The sequence below is a fragment of the Larimichthys crocea genome, chromosome III, assembly GCF_000972845.2.
Source record: "Larimichthys crocea isolate SSNF chromosome III, L_crocea_2.0, whole genome shotgun sequence".
Classification (NCBI taxonomy): domain Eukaryota; kingdom Metazoa; phylum Chordata; class Actinopteri; family Sciaenidae; genus Larimichthys; species Larimichthys crocea.
Genome location: NC_040013.1, coordinates 19,905,022 through 19,918,535, shown reverse-complemented (window position 1 = coordinate 19,918,535; position 13,514 = coordinate 19,905,022). Strand labels below are relative to the sequence as shown.

The window sequence follows — 13,514 nt, the reverse complement described above, 5'->3', positions numbered from 1 at the left end:
CTTCAGGCTCTGACACATTCGTAGAGGTGGGCATGCCCAGAAGCCCCTCACACTCAGCCAATGGGAGCGAGCTGAAACAGATGCTGGCTTCATGTAAGACGTCATCAGGGAAACGACAGGCTGTGGAGCTCCTGCAGGGCACCAAGAATTCCCATCTACAGTATGTGTAAATGTAGAAATCATTTACAGCTCGTCCTGTTTCTGTTTAGCATCCCCCTCTGACATCGTTTACCGCTCCTGCTGTTACCGTTTGGCAGTCCTCTATTAATTCCTTCACACATGGACAAAGCCACAGAAACACTGGAATGAAAGTGTGCTGAATGGGATCAAACCCAGGCATGCAGAGTTTATTTTTAAAAATTGGAGATACTAGATGATTGTAAAATGAAATGATAACATATGGAGATTCAGGGGTTTAATTATTGGCATAAGTAATTGATCGGTTATTGTTTCTTAATAATAAAAACTTGGATAGTCAAACCTGGTGATAATAAAATCAAACAGTGCCTTGTGGCTCTGTACTTTTCCTACCTTTCTTTTTAGGTTAGACATTCTTCACTCACTACACTGTACTTCTGTGTAATCCCAACAGTTCTGACTGTCTCCTCTCGGATGCTGAGTCCAGCTCGTCAGACAGCCCCGTGGCGGATAAGAGGGCGCCCGGTAGTGAGCGGGCGGCTGAGAGGGCGGCACAGCAGAACGAGAGGGAGAGAATCAGACTGGCACCGCAGACCTCTTTCGCCAACATGCAGGTACACACACACACACACACAGACACACACAAAACCACACAATTTGGGTGCTATTACATAATAAAGGAATAAAACTGTCTCTTGTCATTTCAGGCATTCGACTATGAACAGAAAAAGCTGTTGGCAACCAAAGGTAAGTGGTCAAATAATGCAGTGTCATTAGTTTTGCCTGGATGGAGCCCATAATTTAGCCTTGCGTCAAGACAGACTGCCACATAATATAAAGGTTACAACTGCCAACAGTTACAGTATATGTCTCCTGAAAAAAAGTATGTTGAAAGATGACTCAATTTCCCTCTTGCAAACATTTATTCCTATGGATAGAATTTTTAGTAATGTGTAATTCACGACTCTTAAACTGCTCCTGGGGAATTCAAGCAGTTATCTCCAAAGATACAAACTATCTGAATTATGTAGAACTTGGATGTGATGCTGCTGCCATAAAAAGTGTGACAATGTGTAACATTGTAATCGGTGTGTAGAACTAGTTTTATGTAACTTTTCAAATTGTACGCAGGCAATTTATGGTTGTTTAGTTTTGTTGTATTATTTCTGTATACGTGTATGTGTGCTTCACTATATGTCTGTATTCACACAGCTATGTTAAAGAAGCCTGTGGTGACTGAGGTACGGACCCCTACCAACACTTGGAGTGGTCTGGGCTTCTCAAAGTCAATGCCAGCTGAGACCATCAAGGAGCTACGAAGAGCCAATCATGTTCCATACAAGCCCAGTATGAGTACCACCTACGAGGTCAGACATTTCACCCTCTTTGGCATGTTATAATGTGTATATTATATAACATTTTATTTGACCACATTCACCATTTGACCATATTGTATGTGGGTGTTTTTGTACACTAACTTAAAACAGGACTGTCTTTTTCCCTCTCAGGGTTCCCCGCTGTCCTTGTCTCGATCCAGCAGCCGGGAAGGCGTCGGGAACGGCAGTGACTCCGACAACTGGCGAGAGAGGAACGGCACCGGTAACGGACTGCCAAGTCACGCCGAGTTTCCCTCCGCTGTCAGCAGCCCAAAGAGAAAGCAGAACAAATCTGGTCAGTTAAGCATATTTTTGTAATATTTATGTTGCAAATATAAACAAGCAGTGACATTTATGAAGCACTGCAACGGTCAACTATGTGAGCATCGACGGCAACAACAATTTACCAGTGCACCACATGATAATTCAACAGAAAGAGAAAAAGGTCACATTTTTTTATTTCGTTTTGTGTTTAATAAGCTTCAGAACAAGCTTCATGGGTTTGTGCTTATTACTTTACACTTTGCAAAGTTCAGAGATGGAACTTCAGCTCCCTCCATTGAACCTGCCTCTTATACCAACCTAGTCTGTGGTCTCATCAATCTAAATGTGTAGCACCTTCAAGTTTTGTGCTACATATTCTTTGTTTCTTTGTACGAATTGACATCTGTGATAGCTCAGATATAAATTGATTATTAATGCTTACTTCATCATCATTGTTTTTTTCCATATTTCTCTTAATCCTTCAATGGACAGCTGCAGAGCATTACCTCAGCAGCAGCAACTACATGGACTGCATCTCTTCGGTAACTGGCAGCAACGGCTGCAGCCTGAACTCGTCTCTGAAAGGCTCAGACCTGCCTGAGCTGTTCAGCAAACTGGGCTTGGGGAAGTACACGGACGTCTTCCAGCAACAAGAGGTAGTATAGAATGTAAAGCCACTTCTTCTAGTATCATGATTCTAACTGTGAGACTGACAGCCTGAAGACAGGGTCTGACATTTTCCAAGAAATGTTTAGCTGTGTTATCAGCGAGGCTCTAGACATGACATTTCGGTTGGTCCACTTTGGTACAGACTGCAATGCAAGAACTGTTGGATGACTTGCAATGACATTTGCTGCAGGCATGATCTAACACGATCATAAAATTAGGATTCTAATTTGTCCAACACTTTAATTCATAACCAAATACCTGCAAAACTAATGGCAATGCCATCAACCTCAGCTGTAGCATTTAAAAAATGTTAGAATGACGTCACGCTGAACTACAGAGTGGATCTGTTGAACATCTGCATGTTGGCATGAAACGATGGACATGTTAGCGTGCAAATAAAAAGATGGTCTGACAATATTTGCACACTTTGTGGCTATATTTACTTTTCCTCTGGCTTCTGAAGAACATTGAACTCTTACATTTCCTCAATGCAGTAAAAAGAAATAAAAGTAGGAGACACTCAGGGAAATAGTTGTGTTAAATGGACCTGTTGCTGCCTCCAGATTGACCTCCAGACATTCCTGACTCTAACAGACCAGGACCTGAAGGAACTGGGCATCACCACCTTTGGAGCCCGCAGGAAAATGCTGCTCGCCATCTCAGGTACAAATAAAGAACGGCATGTCTCTATTGCATTATATTTTTAGTATCTCTTTCAACTGTCTGGCAAAAAATAAAACTGAATGGAAGATTCAGCACAGAGATACCCACATAGGACTCATCCTGCCAGCTCGCTCTTGCTGAAGGCAGTTTAAATTGGCTGCCACTAATGTTTGTTATTTTGTCTGTTGCTGTAAGTAGCCTGAGTGAAGCCCAGCTGTGTGGAAGGCAAAGTGCTACAGAGGTCATCTCAACTGCCAACTAGGGGATTTGAAAGCGATAGGTGGCCCTTCTTATTGGCAGAGAAGTAGAAGTGCGAGACAGAACTCATTTATTTTGTGAAGATACAAAAGAATATGTTACAGTAATTTGCACCGGCAGAAGTAAACGGAATTAAGACACATTTTTCTCAGATGAGTGTGTTGGTGTTTCTCCAGATGTTCCAGCTGCCTCCCTGTCTCCTGACTCTGTCCTGTTGTTGCACTAAATCTAATCTGAACGCTGTGTATGTCGCACTTCATTACTGATGTCATATTTTGGACGTCGTAATAGCTGCGTAGGCTATTCATGTTCGTGGTGGGATTGCGAGCTTCCTGCTATGGATTTTCTGTAAAAGTTCAGAGGGTTGACAGTGAGAACAACAAGGGGAAATGGTGAGGCCAGTGCTCTGATTATTAAGGAAGCAGAGGGATCCAAGGCTAGAATTGGTTTTTCTGCCTGACTCCTCAGCCAAGTGCAGGTCAACTTTCATGTCTGCTGACGGACTTTAGGGCTCCAAAACAGGAATATGCACGCCTCTGTCTGTCTCTTTGTCTTTCTGTATTTTTGCCTCTCATTATAAGGAGATAGAACACCAGTTCAGGCAATCCAGTTTTTAACTTCCTGCCAGTCTGCCAGTAAAAAGAGCTGCTAGAGCGAACTGCCTGTCTCCAGTAATCAAACTGAAGGTTTATGCTGGCAGCGACAGAACGCAGCTATCATATGAATAACTCAGAGATTCCAGTGTGCTTCTGACATTTTTATGAAAGCGTTTTGTCCAAGCTGCTTTGTAAAACCAGACGGACACAAAGAGCTTTTGTTGATCTAAGGCAATCTTGTAGTGATTTGAATCCAATTTTCTTGTCATTGTTGATCATTTGCGGCTCAAAAGAAATGTTAACATACTCTGCAGGGTGTGTTTATACCTTTACTTTGATTTATTTCAGCTCCCAAAGCAAGACTGAGAGAACACTGACATTTTAAAACATGTACGTATCACCTTTGCTGCCACTGATGTTTTGTGGCGCTCTTCTTTTATTTTTTTATAGAACTAAACAAGAACCGGAGGAAACTATTTGAGCCACCCATCAGGTCCTCCTTCCTGGAAGGGGGAGCGAGCGGCCGCCTCTCCCGTCAGTTTCACGCAGACATGGCCAGCATCAGCGGGCGATGGTAGGCGCCTCCAGACCTCCAGGCTAGCCCAGAACCGTCCATGATGGAGACCTGCCTCCAGTTATCTTTATGTGCCTCAGCAGCCCAGGTTTTCAGCTCCAGCTGAATGAAGACTCTTCAAAATGTTGTCATTGCCATATAGTATAAATACATATATATATATTAAAAAAACAAAAGCCATAGTTTTACCTGAAGTGCCAACAGTGAGAAAAAAAAAGGGATGTTTCAGACACATTCAGTGTTCACTCCTTATAAAAAAGGGATGTTTCAGACACATTCAGTGTTCACTCCTTATAGAGCCATTACATCTATCTGGAGCATTTATATATGAAGGTTGTTGTTATGGTTCTGAAGAAGGGTACTGTCCAGTATTTCTGTCCACTTTTTGTTCAAGGGAACAGGCAGAATGATTAGTACAATCATTTTACACATTGATACTACCTGCATTTGTATGATGCTGTTGTATCAGTGACATGCACTTTAATAATACTAGATTTTTGCCTGTGAGAGCCTAATTCCTTAGATCGAAATAATAATAACTATGCATTTTTTTTTTTTTTTTTTTATTGACTAAAAGCACAGATGCATTTTGTACCAAACCAAATGTAAGCACTTAACCAGTGAGATTAGGGCGCCAACAAATGAAGTGCAAAATATGTCAGCACTCCCAAAGTGATTGACTTCGTCAACTTTAACACGTATACCAAAGGAAAGTATCTTTTGTGGCCTTAGACTTTTGGCTGCCTTAAGTGTTTTGATTGGTGGACATTCCTCCGAAGGTCAGTGTTCGTGTCCAACCCGCAGTCTGTTGTGTGTGTGTCTGTGTATTTCTAGACAAAACAAAACAAAAAAAAAATCAAATATTTTGTACTCATTATGCATTATGATTTTATTTTTAGTTGTTATTACCATTTTATGGGAAAGGGTGGGATGTTTAACGGTAATCAGTTTACATATGTATTTTTTTATACATTCATGAATGAGTTTCTATGATTTTGTAATTAGATTATTAGTATCTTTTACGTTTTTTTTTTGGTTTTGTTTTTTTTCTGGCCTTTAATCTGTGGAGCCGTAATATGGCTGTGCCATTAGACAGCAGTAGAGACATGAGGCATTTCCGCTCAGCTTTACAGGCCTCTCTCTGATTGTGTCAACAGGCATCTTTCTGTGGTTTTTCTTCCTCTGTTTGTTTATAGCACATGGTCTTTTGTCTCATCTGTTATTTGTCAGTCTTGGCCTCCCTGTGGCCCCTTCTGTGTGCCTAAAATCTCACAAAGCACTCCTCCATGTATCCGGACCATGAGTTGCTATGCTAAAACTGTGCGCCTTTTTTTATCTTTCTATTCACTGGCTGTTCCACTTAGAGCAAGGAAAGACCTCGGAACAAAGCAAGGCCATGCCTTTGTAGCAGAAAGTGCCAATGTACATAACTAGTTTTTCAGCAGGGAAATATTTTGCTAAGAACACTAATATTTTGGCCTGACCTTACTCTTGAGATAGGAGGTGCATCACACAAAGAACCAGTATATTCGCAGCCAAGTTAGTTTCACATGAGCATTTCTGCAGGAGATGCAAATAAGAAGCCAAAGTCATCAGAAGTACTATGAGATTTAAGGTGAAAGCAAATAAAAAAATGGAATTTTCTGGTATCAGTCCTGCCATCTAGTATCCAGAAAACCTGGTTAAGCAGTGTTTAATGAAGTAACAGGGTTATGCGTGCAGCAGCAGTGTTTATCCTCAAAGCTTGTGTTCTTTCTGGGCTCCTGTATTATGTTCGGTCATGTGTTTTTGAAAGGGAAAACACCCTTTTCTAACAGTTCATTCACTTTGGATAACTCAACTTTTTTTGTGTGTGTGATGTTCTTAAAATTTATGAGGATTTAACCCACAGGCCAATCCTTCTTCCAAGGTCCTGAGCATTTTGTATCAAGTGCAATTAAGTGCCTCTTTGTAAAGTTTTTTTTGTTTGTTTTTTTTCTGGGAAAATGTGTTTATATTTGCAGTTCAATAAGTTTAAAAGCTAAGACTAAAGAATTGCTTATCTTGGTTTAAATGAGAGTACAATGTATAAAATCTATTAGGTATGTAGAGGATGCTCCTGAGAAATTTTCACTGTCCGGTACATGGACGACAAATTTAACCATTACAGAAAATAACTGCAGTCCTCATACATTGTCAAACAGGGAGAAGTCGACCATTTGTCACCTCTGTTCAATTCGGAATGATTCCCTTTAAGGTGACTTGTTTATCATGTTCACTTTTAACCACTTTCCACTCTCCCTCGCATCTGATTTGAGCCATTCTCAATGTGGTTGTCAAGTTAATAACACTATACTAAATAATATTCTGACATGGTTGCCTGCGCCAACCAGATGTTTTGTTTTGTTTTTTTTCCTTCGAAGTCTTAAGAAAAGAGATGGAAGAGGGAGAAAGCTAATATAGAAAGGGATTCTTTATCCTGAGAGGAAACCCGGGGCCGTTTCGCCCCCACTCATCATGGTACTACATTGAAACTGTTGAGCACTGATTCTCCCAGTGCTGTGACTCGTGTTCCTGCCTAGCAGACATTTGTTTTCATCCTTCACCTTGTTCGGATGTGTTTGCTCGGAGGGCAGTAGTGAATGTTTAAAAAATTTAAAAAAAATATTGATGCATGTTATTGCAGATTTATTACGGATCAGTGAAGGGACTCATCAAGTCGAAACGTTTACTGCCAGCGTGTCAAGTCTTTGCCCTTGATAGAATAGTTTCACAATTATGTCTTTGATTTGTTGTGTTAGTCATATTGTTCCCAAAGGGATTTGTTTGAAGGAGTCTTTGTACTGCAATCAAATGGTACATTTATAATAAATGTAAACCACTAAGGAAGTGATGTAATACGTAACTTTTGTACAACTTTTTCATCTTATACAACCATTGTTTTGTGTGAGAAAGGTACAATTCAGAGAAGAATTTGCCATGTTGCCAAAGCTCTGTTCACTGTGGCATCTGTTGATGCTATTGTTATTCTAACTGTATTGCAGTACAGATATAAACAGGACTTTTTGGAGAAACTGTCAAGCAGGCAAAAAAAAAAAAAAATGTTTGTTCAAACATTCAAGTGATATAATGAAGGTAATAAATGTATGCAAACAAAGTGCCTTTTTTCTGGTTTTGTTTCCTTCATATCATACACAAATGTAAGACAAAGCATCAATATCCATAATCATATCTTCATAGTATCACAATGAAAGGAAATTCAGATTTTTTAAATTTCTGTAAGATGCTTTAACCTTTCTACTTCCAGCCTGAAGCACAGAGGCCCCTGCTGTAGTCTTGAGTTTTTTAATGCTGCATTATGAAATCACTACATTTTAAATATATATATATACAAAAAAAATACCACTGACAAAGTTAGTTCCCATAAAGAATGAAGCTTATAAATAGGAACCCGGTTGTTTAGCCACACACTACATTCATTTTATTTTCGTTTCTCCGTTTAAAAGCCTCACAGCTAACTGTAATCGAAAACACATTTATCCTCTGCAGGTTGAGAAACAACCCAGTCCCATGCCATGTGGTTACAGTGCCATGCATGTCTACATGAGGCCTAATCTGCTTAATCCAAAAGAATGAATCTGCTGCAATTGATGGAGACGCTGCCAGAGACAATATACAGTATATTGTGAGGCAGCAGAACTAATTCATTTTAGGCTTAGTCTCAAGTCTGGAGCTCTTAAATTACTGGCCATCTGTCTTCTCCTTCGAGCTACTGGACCATCAAAGAAGTGGAAATTATTTTGCATAATTTTCTTTCGCACAATTTTTGTATTTGGTTTCTTCAAATTTTCCTCTCTTGTTTTGTTTTTTTTTCTTCATTTTTTTATTTTTTTTTCACAGGCATGATCCACGTCATATAATCCAGTTGCTCCATGATGAATTGTAGGGTGAAGAGTTCAGATCTGAAAACCAGGTCAGTCTTTGTGTCACTTATCTGTGGCACATTTATTTACATCAGGCCATGATAATGTCTTTTTTTTAATTATGTACATGAGCAGCTCAGCAAAATTAGAGATTAGAGAGTCCACCCTCAGTACGTTTAGTTTAATTCTGTACTGTGCATTGCAATAACACAGGCAGTGTTCTTTAATACCTCAAGGGGGCAGTGTTGCCACTCAAAATGACTCTCCTCTTGTGAACCATGAACTGGTTACTCAGCAACAGATACATTATTAAATAACATAACAAAATAACTCTTTGTTTATTTGTTAGATTTAACATACATACTTCAAAAGAACATGCATAACACACTGCATCACCTCTAATGTGTGGTTTATCTTGTAGTTTTGAAGATCAGAATTTAGTTTTTGAAAAGGACAGACTCAAGAGGTGTTTAGGTGTGTTTATGTACAAAACAGTTTATCGACCTGCCTGTAAGGAATGTGGTTTTCATCCATGATCATATTGGACTGCTCCAAACCTCACCCACTGGCCTCTCTGTTTATGACAGAAAATTAATGTTCAGATGGCGAACAGAGACAGAGAGAGCCTCTCATCCAACGCAAATGAGCCCTTTAACAGAAACAGGTGGTGCCACTGAACTGTGTTCTCCGTGGCAGCTTGTGAGTCACTCACTTTCTCCTCCTCTGTTATTATTTTCCACAGGAGCTCTGCGAGATACAGTATAGAAAACGCCTTCATGTTAACTCCACAACACTGAACAGGATCTGAATGCTGGTATGTTATCCTGAGGAGCTCGGGGTTAATGTGTAGGAAGGATGTTAACAAAAATATTGATGTAGTGTGTCTGCTGGCAGGTCCTCATATGATAAACAGATCAGAACTATAGAGAAATCTTAGTTTTACCTCACTCACAGTAACGTAGATTTAGTTTCCACAGGGACAAATACTGTCATATGTTTCCACATGAAACAATCACACATGCATTAAAATAGTTCCAGAGAGATGAGCTATTAAATCACAAATATCAAAGTCTCTCTTCGCCTCACTTAGGGCAATTGACGTGTTCCACCCAGCTGGCAATCATTCTCAGTGCCCAGCATGACTAATTTCAATTTCATGTTCTATTGTGAGAGTCAGAGAGTGAAAGACGGCTAAATTGCGGAGAAAAGCATCGACTGTCTTTTTATCACTGACCAACCATGCATTTATTCTGTATCTTGGCGGCCTGCCCACTTGAAGACCAGCCGAGTCCACAGCATCACATATTGTTCTCATGGGCAGCTTGCCTCTGCAGGAAAGGTGTAAATGAGAAGAGCTGTGACTTGGTTGCTACCTCACCATATCTGGCTCTTATCCAGTGGACAATATGGTCGCAGTGTCTGCTAAGTCTGGCTCGTTGTGTCCGTCGATCTGCTTTTCTTCCCTCCTTTGCACATTCTTATGCAAAATGACACAAGTCTCGCGGAAGGCAGGGCATTTTCTTATTGTTTGCATGTCTGCAGCTCTTGGTGCTTTCAGTAACATGATTTCAGTTTGCATCGATGCTCATTCTCTTCTTCTCTTAACATCTTAACACTGTCAATATGCACAGAGGGTTTGTTTCTAATGTTCTAATGATTCTATGGCATAAACCCACAAACTCTTTAAGCCCCAGATCCATTGTGTTCATTTAGCTTCATATATGGATCAGTAAACTTTTCATGGCCTCTCTCTCGTTCTTGTTTGTGACTTTTCTCTCCTTGTCCTTGTGCCTCAACCTCCTGTTCAATCATCTTATCGCTGTCAAAGTGTAAAACTTCACCTCTTGTCAGCTGTCGTTTCCATGTCTGACTGATGTGACCAACCTCCACCTCCAGTTTTCATTAAAGCCAGACCCATAGAGTGTCACAGCTTTGAGTCCATCCGTATGAGATCTCCAGGTATCCCCCCACCTCCATGTCAAATCCATCCAGATCTGTCCAGATTTCATCAGGGGATAGTCCGACAAAAAATAATAGCGTATAGTAGGAAATCACTTGTCATATACATGATATCTCTTTAAGAAATAGTTTAACATTTAGAAAACTACACGTATCCACTTTGTTGTTGTAAACTAACATGAAGCTGGAGCCAGAAACTGGTTATCTTAGCTTAGCATAAAGAGTGGAAACAGATGGACATAGCTAGCCTTGTTCTCTACCAGCACTATTAAAGCTCACTAGTTACCACATTATGTCGTGTTTGTTTAATCTGTACAAAAACTGAAAGTGTAAAAAACAAGAACTTTGGTTTTACAGGTCCTTATGAATCTTTTATTTCTTGGACAGTCAACCAGCAGAGACTCCAAGATGTTATTGGTCCGTCCAAGAAGTAGTCCAGCATATAAACCCCTATTTTAAGCTTTATTATACAGACATGAGGGTGATCTCCTCATCTACCTTTGCAATCAAAAAAGCCTTTAAGCTTTTTCCTATATTTTGCATTTTTTTTTTAACTCTTTCAGCCCTGATTTTTTTGCAGTCTCTCCTGATTAAAACAAGTAGGCTTGCTGTTGCATGTGGGCTCATTGTAAATGTCATTACTCGTTACATTTTGCTGTAACTGCAGGATCATTCTCCCAGCGTTCGTTTCATTCTTGATAATCTCAGATGAATTGGGATTTTATTTGGAGACACACGTGGCCGCTATCAATCAAACTGCAGCTTGGCTAAAGGCCAGAGCTCACACTCCAAATCAATGACACGCTTCATTGGTTTCCCTCAGACAAATGTGTTTGTGGTACGCAGTGACACACCAACGCACACATTGACCCCCTCCCCTCCCAGAGACTTTAAAATGCTGTGGTCTGAGTGCTCCATATACTGGCTCATAACTGACCTCTTGGATGAGGAGCGATGTGCAGTGACCACAAGGATGTGCGTACGAGGGTGGATGAGAGACAGAAGAAGATGGAGAAAGCAAGGAGTAAATATACCAAGAGGGATATTTGGATTTTGGATCACCTTACCTATTTGGCCTGTGTTCTCTAAGTCTTACTACACCTCTCTCCCTGCTATTTCTCCATCTGTCACCATGTGTTCACGTGGCCTCTGAGCACAGCAGAGTGAGCAAATCAGAGTGGACTGCCACTACAGGGGCACACTATGACATATAGTGTACACACACACATAAACACACACACTGTGCATTTCATGCGATCTAACAGCAGAGAGAATGTAGGGAAAAGTGTCAGAAAGAAAGAAAGTGAGACAAGATGGTAGAGGGGGGACATGAAGAGGAATAAAGGTAAAAGAGGTGAAGAGGAAAAAAGGAAGGATGTGGGTGAAGGAGGAGAAGGGGGGAGGGGACGAACTTGGCTGGGTGTGTGTTACATGGGACACAGTGTCGCACTCCCTCGTCCTCCTGCAGCTCCGTTGGAAACAGTGACGCTAACACATGATGACTCTCGCTGGAGGGGATACGGACGGGTGGAGAGAGGGATGGCAAGGGGGACGGATGGAGTTAGGATGAGAAGGAACCCTCCAGAACCGGTCAGCCTCATCCTCTACCTCCTCCACCTCCTCCTCCTCCTCCTCCTCTCCGTGACCAGATAAGCACAGCAGGCAGAGCTGGGAAATGGGAAGGGGGAGGGAGACAGGGCGACAAAGAGAAATACACCGTGGCATACATACCAATGAGCTTTTTTTTTTACTTTGGTGTTCTGGAGGCCTTTAGCCGAGCTCTAGTTCTTTTTGTTTATGTTTTTGATCACCGCCTATAGACTTGTGATGAGCTCACATACTGATTTATGGAATTAGTGGAAACAGAGTCATTTAAACAGATGCTGTGTTAATCTGTGGCTATCGGTGCAAAAGCACTTCAGTAATCAAGTCATCTCAGACAGCAGGGAGGCGGTCGGTAAGTCAATTTTCACATAGTAAACACACACAAGCTTAATGCTGCATATAACTTCCCTCCACGCGTGACTTTATTTTTAAACTATACATCGTTCCATACTGAATCCAGCAGCATCTTCCCCTCAGTCACAGATGGCACTGTGTTTACAGGGAGTGATCAGCATGCTGACCTTCACTTTTTAATGAGTTGTGTTTCCCAGGCAGGAAATTTGAGCCAGATGCAGCATTGGAGTATGGAATAATACATTCAGGCCTTCAGTTGTGCGTCTGATATGTTTCCTACTGAATCTGAATGCCGTCGTGATTATGAGCTTACCAGGATTTTAATTCGCCTGACCGCCATAACCCAGATTTTCTAATCCTCAAAGTGCTCACCAGCTACTTTACTGAATCTGCATGAAATATTAAAACTTCCAACTTGCAGAAGAAGTTGAGGTTGCCTCACTCAGAGATGAGTTAGGGTGGCTTTTCCTCCTGTAGTTTAGCAGTATATCCTCCAGTTCTACCTTTGCCGTTTTGAACATCATGACTCAGGGGTCCAATGGGCTGCAGCTGCAGAATTCATTGTCCTCTGAACAGATAAACACTGGCTTCTCCTCAGGGTGCCTTGTGTGAAACACTGAGATAGAAAAAAAACAAATCGAAAGTGACATCACCTCACTCTGACGCTGCCCTATGGAGAATGTCGAGAAGACAACAATGCTTTAGGAAATATAAGAATGAAAATCCATGATGGTGTTAAGAGGCAGCCTGCAGCCTTCAGTGTGTGTGTGTGTTGTGTGTGTGTGTGTGTTTAGCCACAATTTAACCATGCATTTGACCTTTCATGCCTTGGCACTCCTGTTCCTGGGAGCCACTGATAAAGAGGGTGTAGCAGTCTAGGGGAGATAATTACAAACACACACCCCAAAGCCAAGCATGAAGTATGGTTTTCTGGCACCCACAGGGTTTCTCATTTTATTAGAGCCACTATAATGCAAGAAGGGTCGTCTATAAGATTGAAAGCAGGGGCAGTTCATTCATTATGCCGTGCAATATGTCAGAATCGCCCCCCAGCCTCATTATTGGGCGGTCCACTTGCACCTGCGCTCCAGCGAGAGAGGGCTACACCTCACCAAATAAGGACATGTGAGAGACCCTTGATGGGATGACGTTGAAC

The 13,514-nt window shown here is 41.2% G+C and overlaps 1 protein-coding gene across 2 annotated transcripts in view; it reads left to right on the top strand.

Moving 5' to 3' along the window:
* bicc1a (BicC family RNA binding protein 1a) overlaps positions 1-4,786 on the top strand; it is a 51,220-nt gene extending 46,434 nt beyond the window's left edge. For both annotated transcript variants that reach the window (XM_010731583.3, XM_027277409.1), the window contains 8 exons: positions 7-160; positions 593-752; positions 846-885; positions 1,351-1,505; positions 1,647-1,809; positions 2,271-2,434; positions 3,011-3,110; positions 4,415-4,786. In XM_010731583.3, the coding sequence (XP_010729885.1) occupies positions 7-160; positions 593-752; positions 846-885; positions 1,351-1,505; positions 1,647-1,809; positions 2,271-2,434; positions 3,011-3,110; positions 4,415-4,542 (1,064 nt within the window). In that variant the 3' untranslated portion in view covers positions 4,543-4,786. The remainder of the gene's footprint in view (positions 1-6; positions 161-592; positions 753-845; positions 886-1,350; positions 1,506-1,646; positions 1,810-2,270; positions 2,435-3,010; positions 3,111-4,414) is intronic.
* The last annotated feature ends 8,728 nt before the right edge of the window (positions 4,787-13,514 follow it).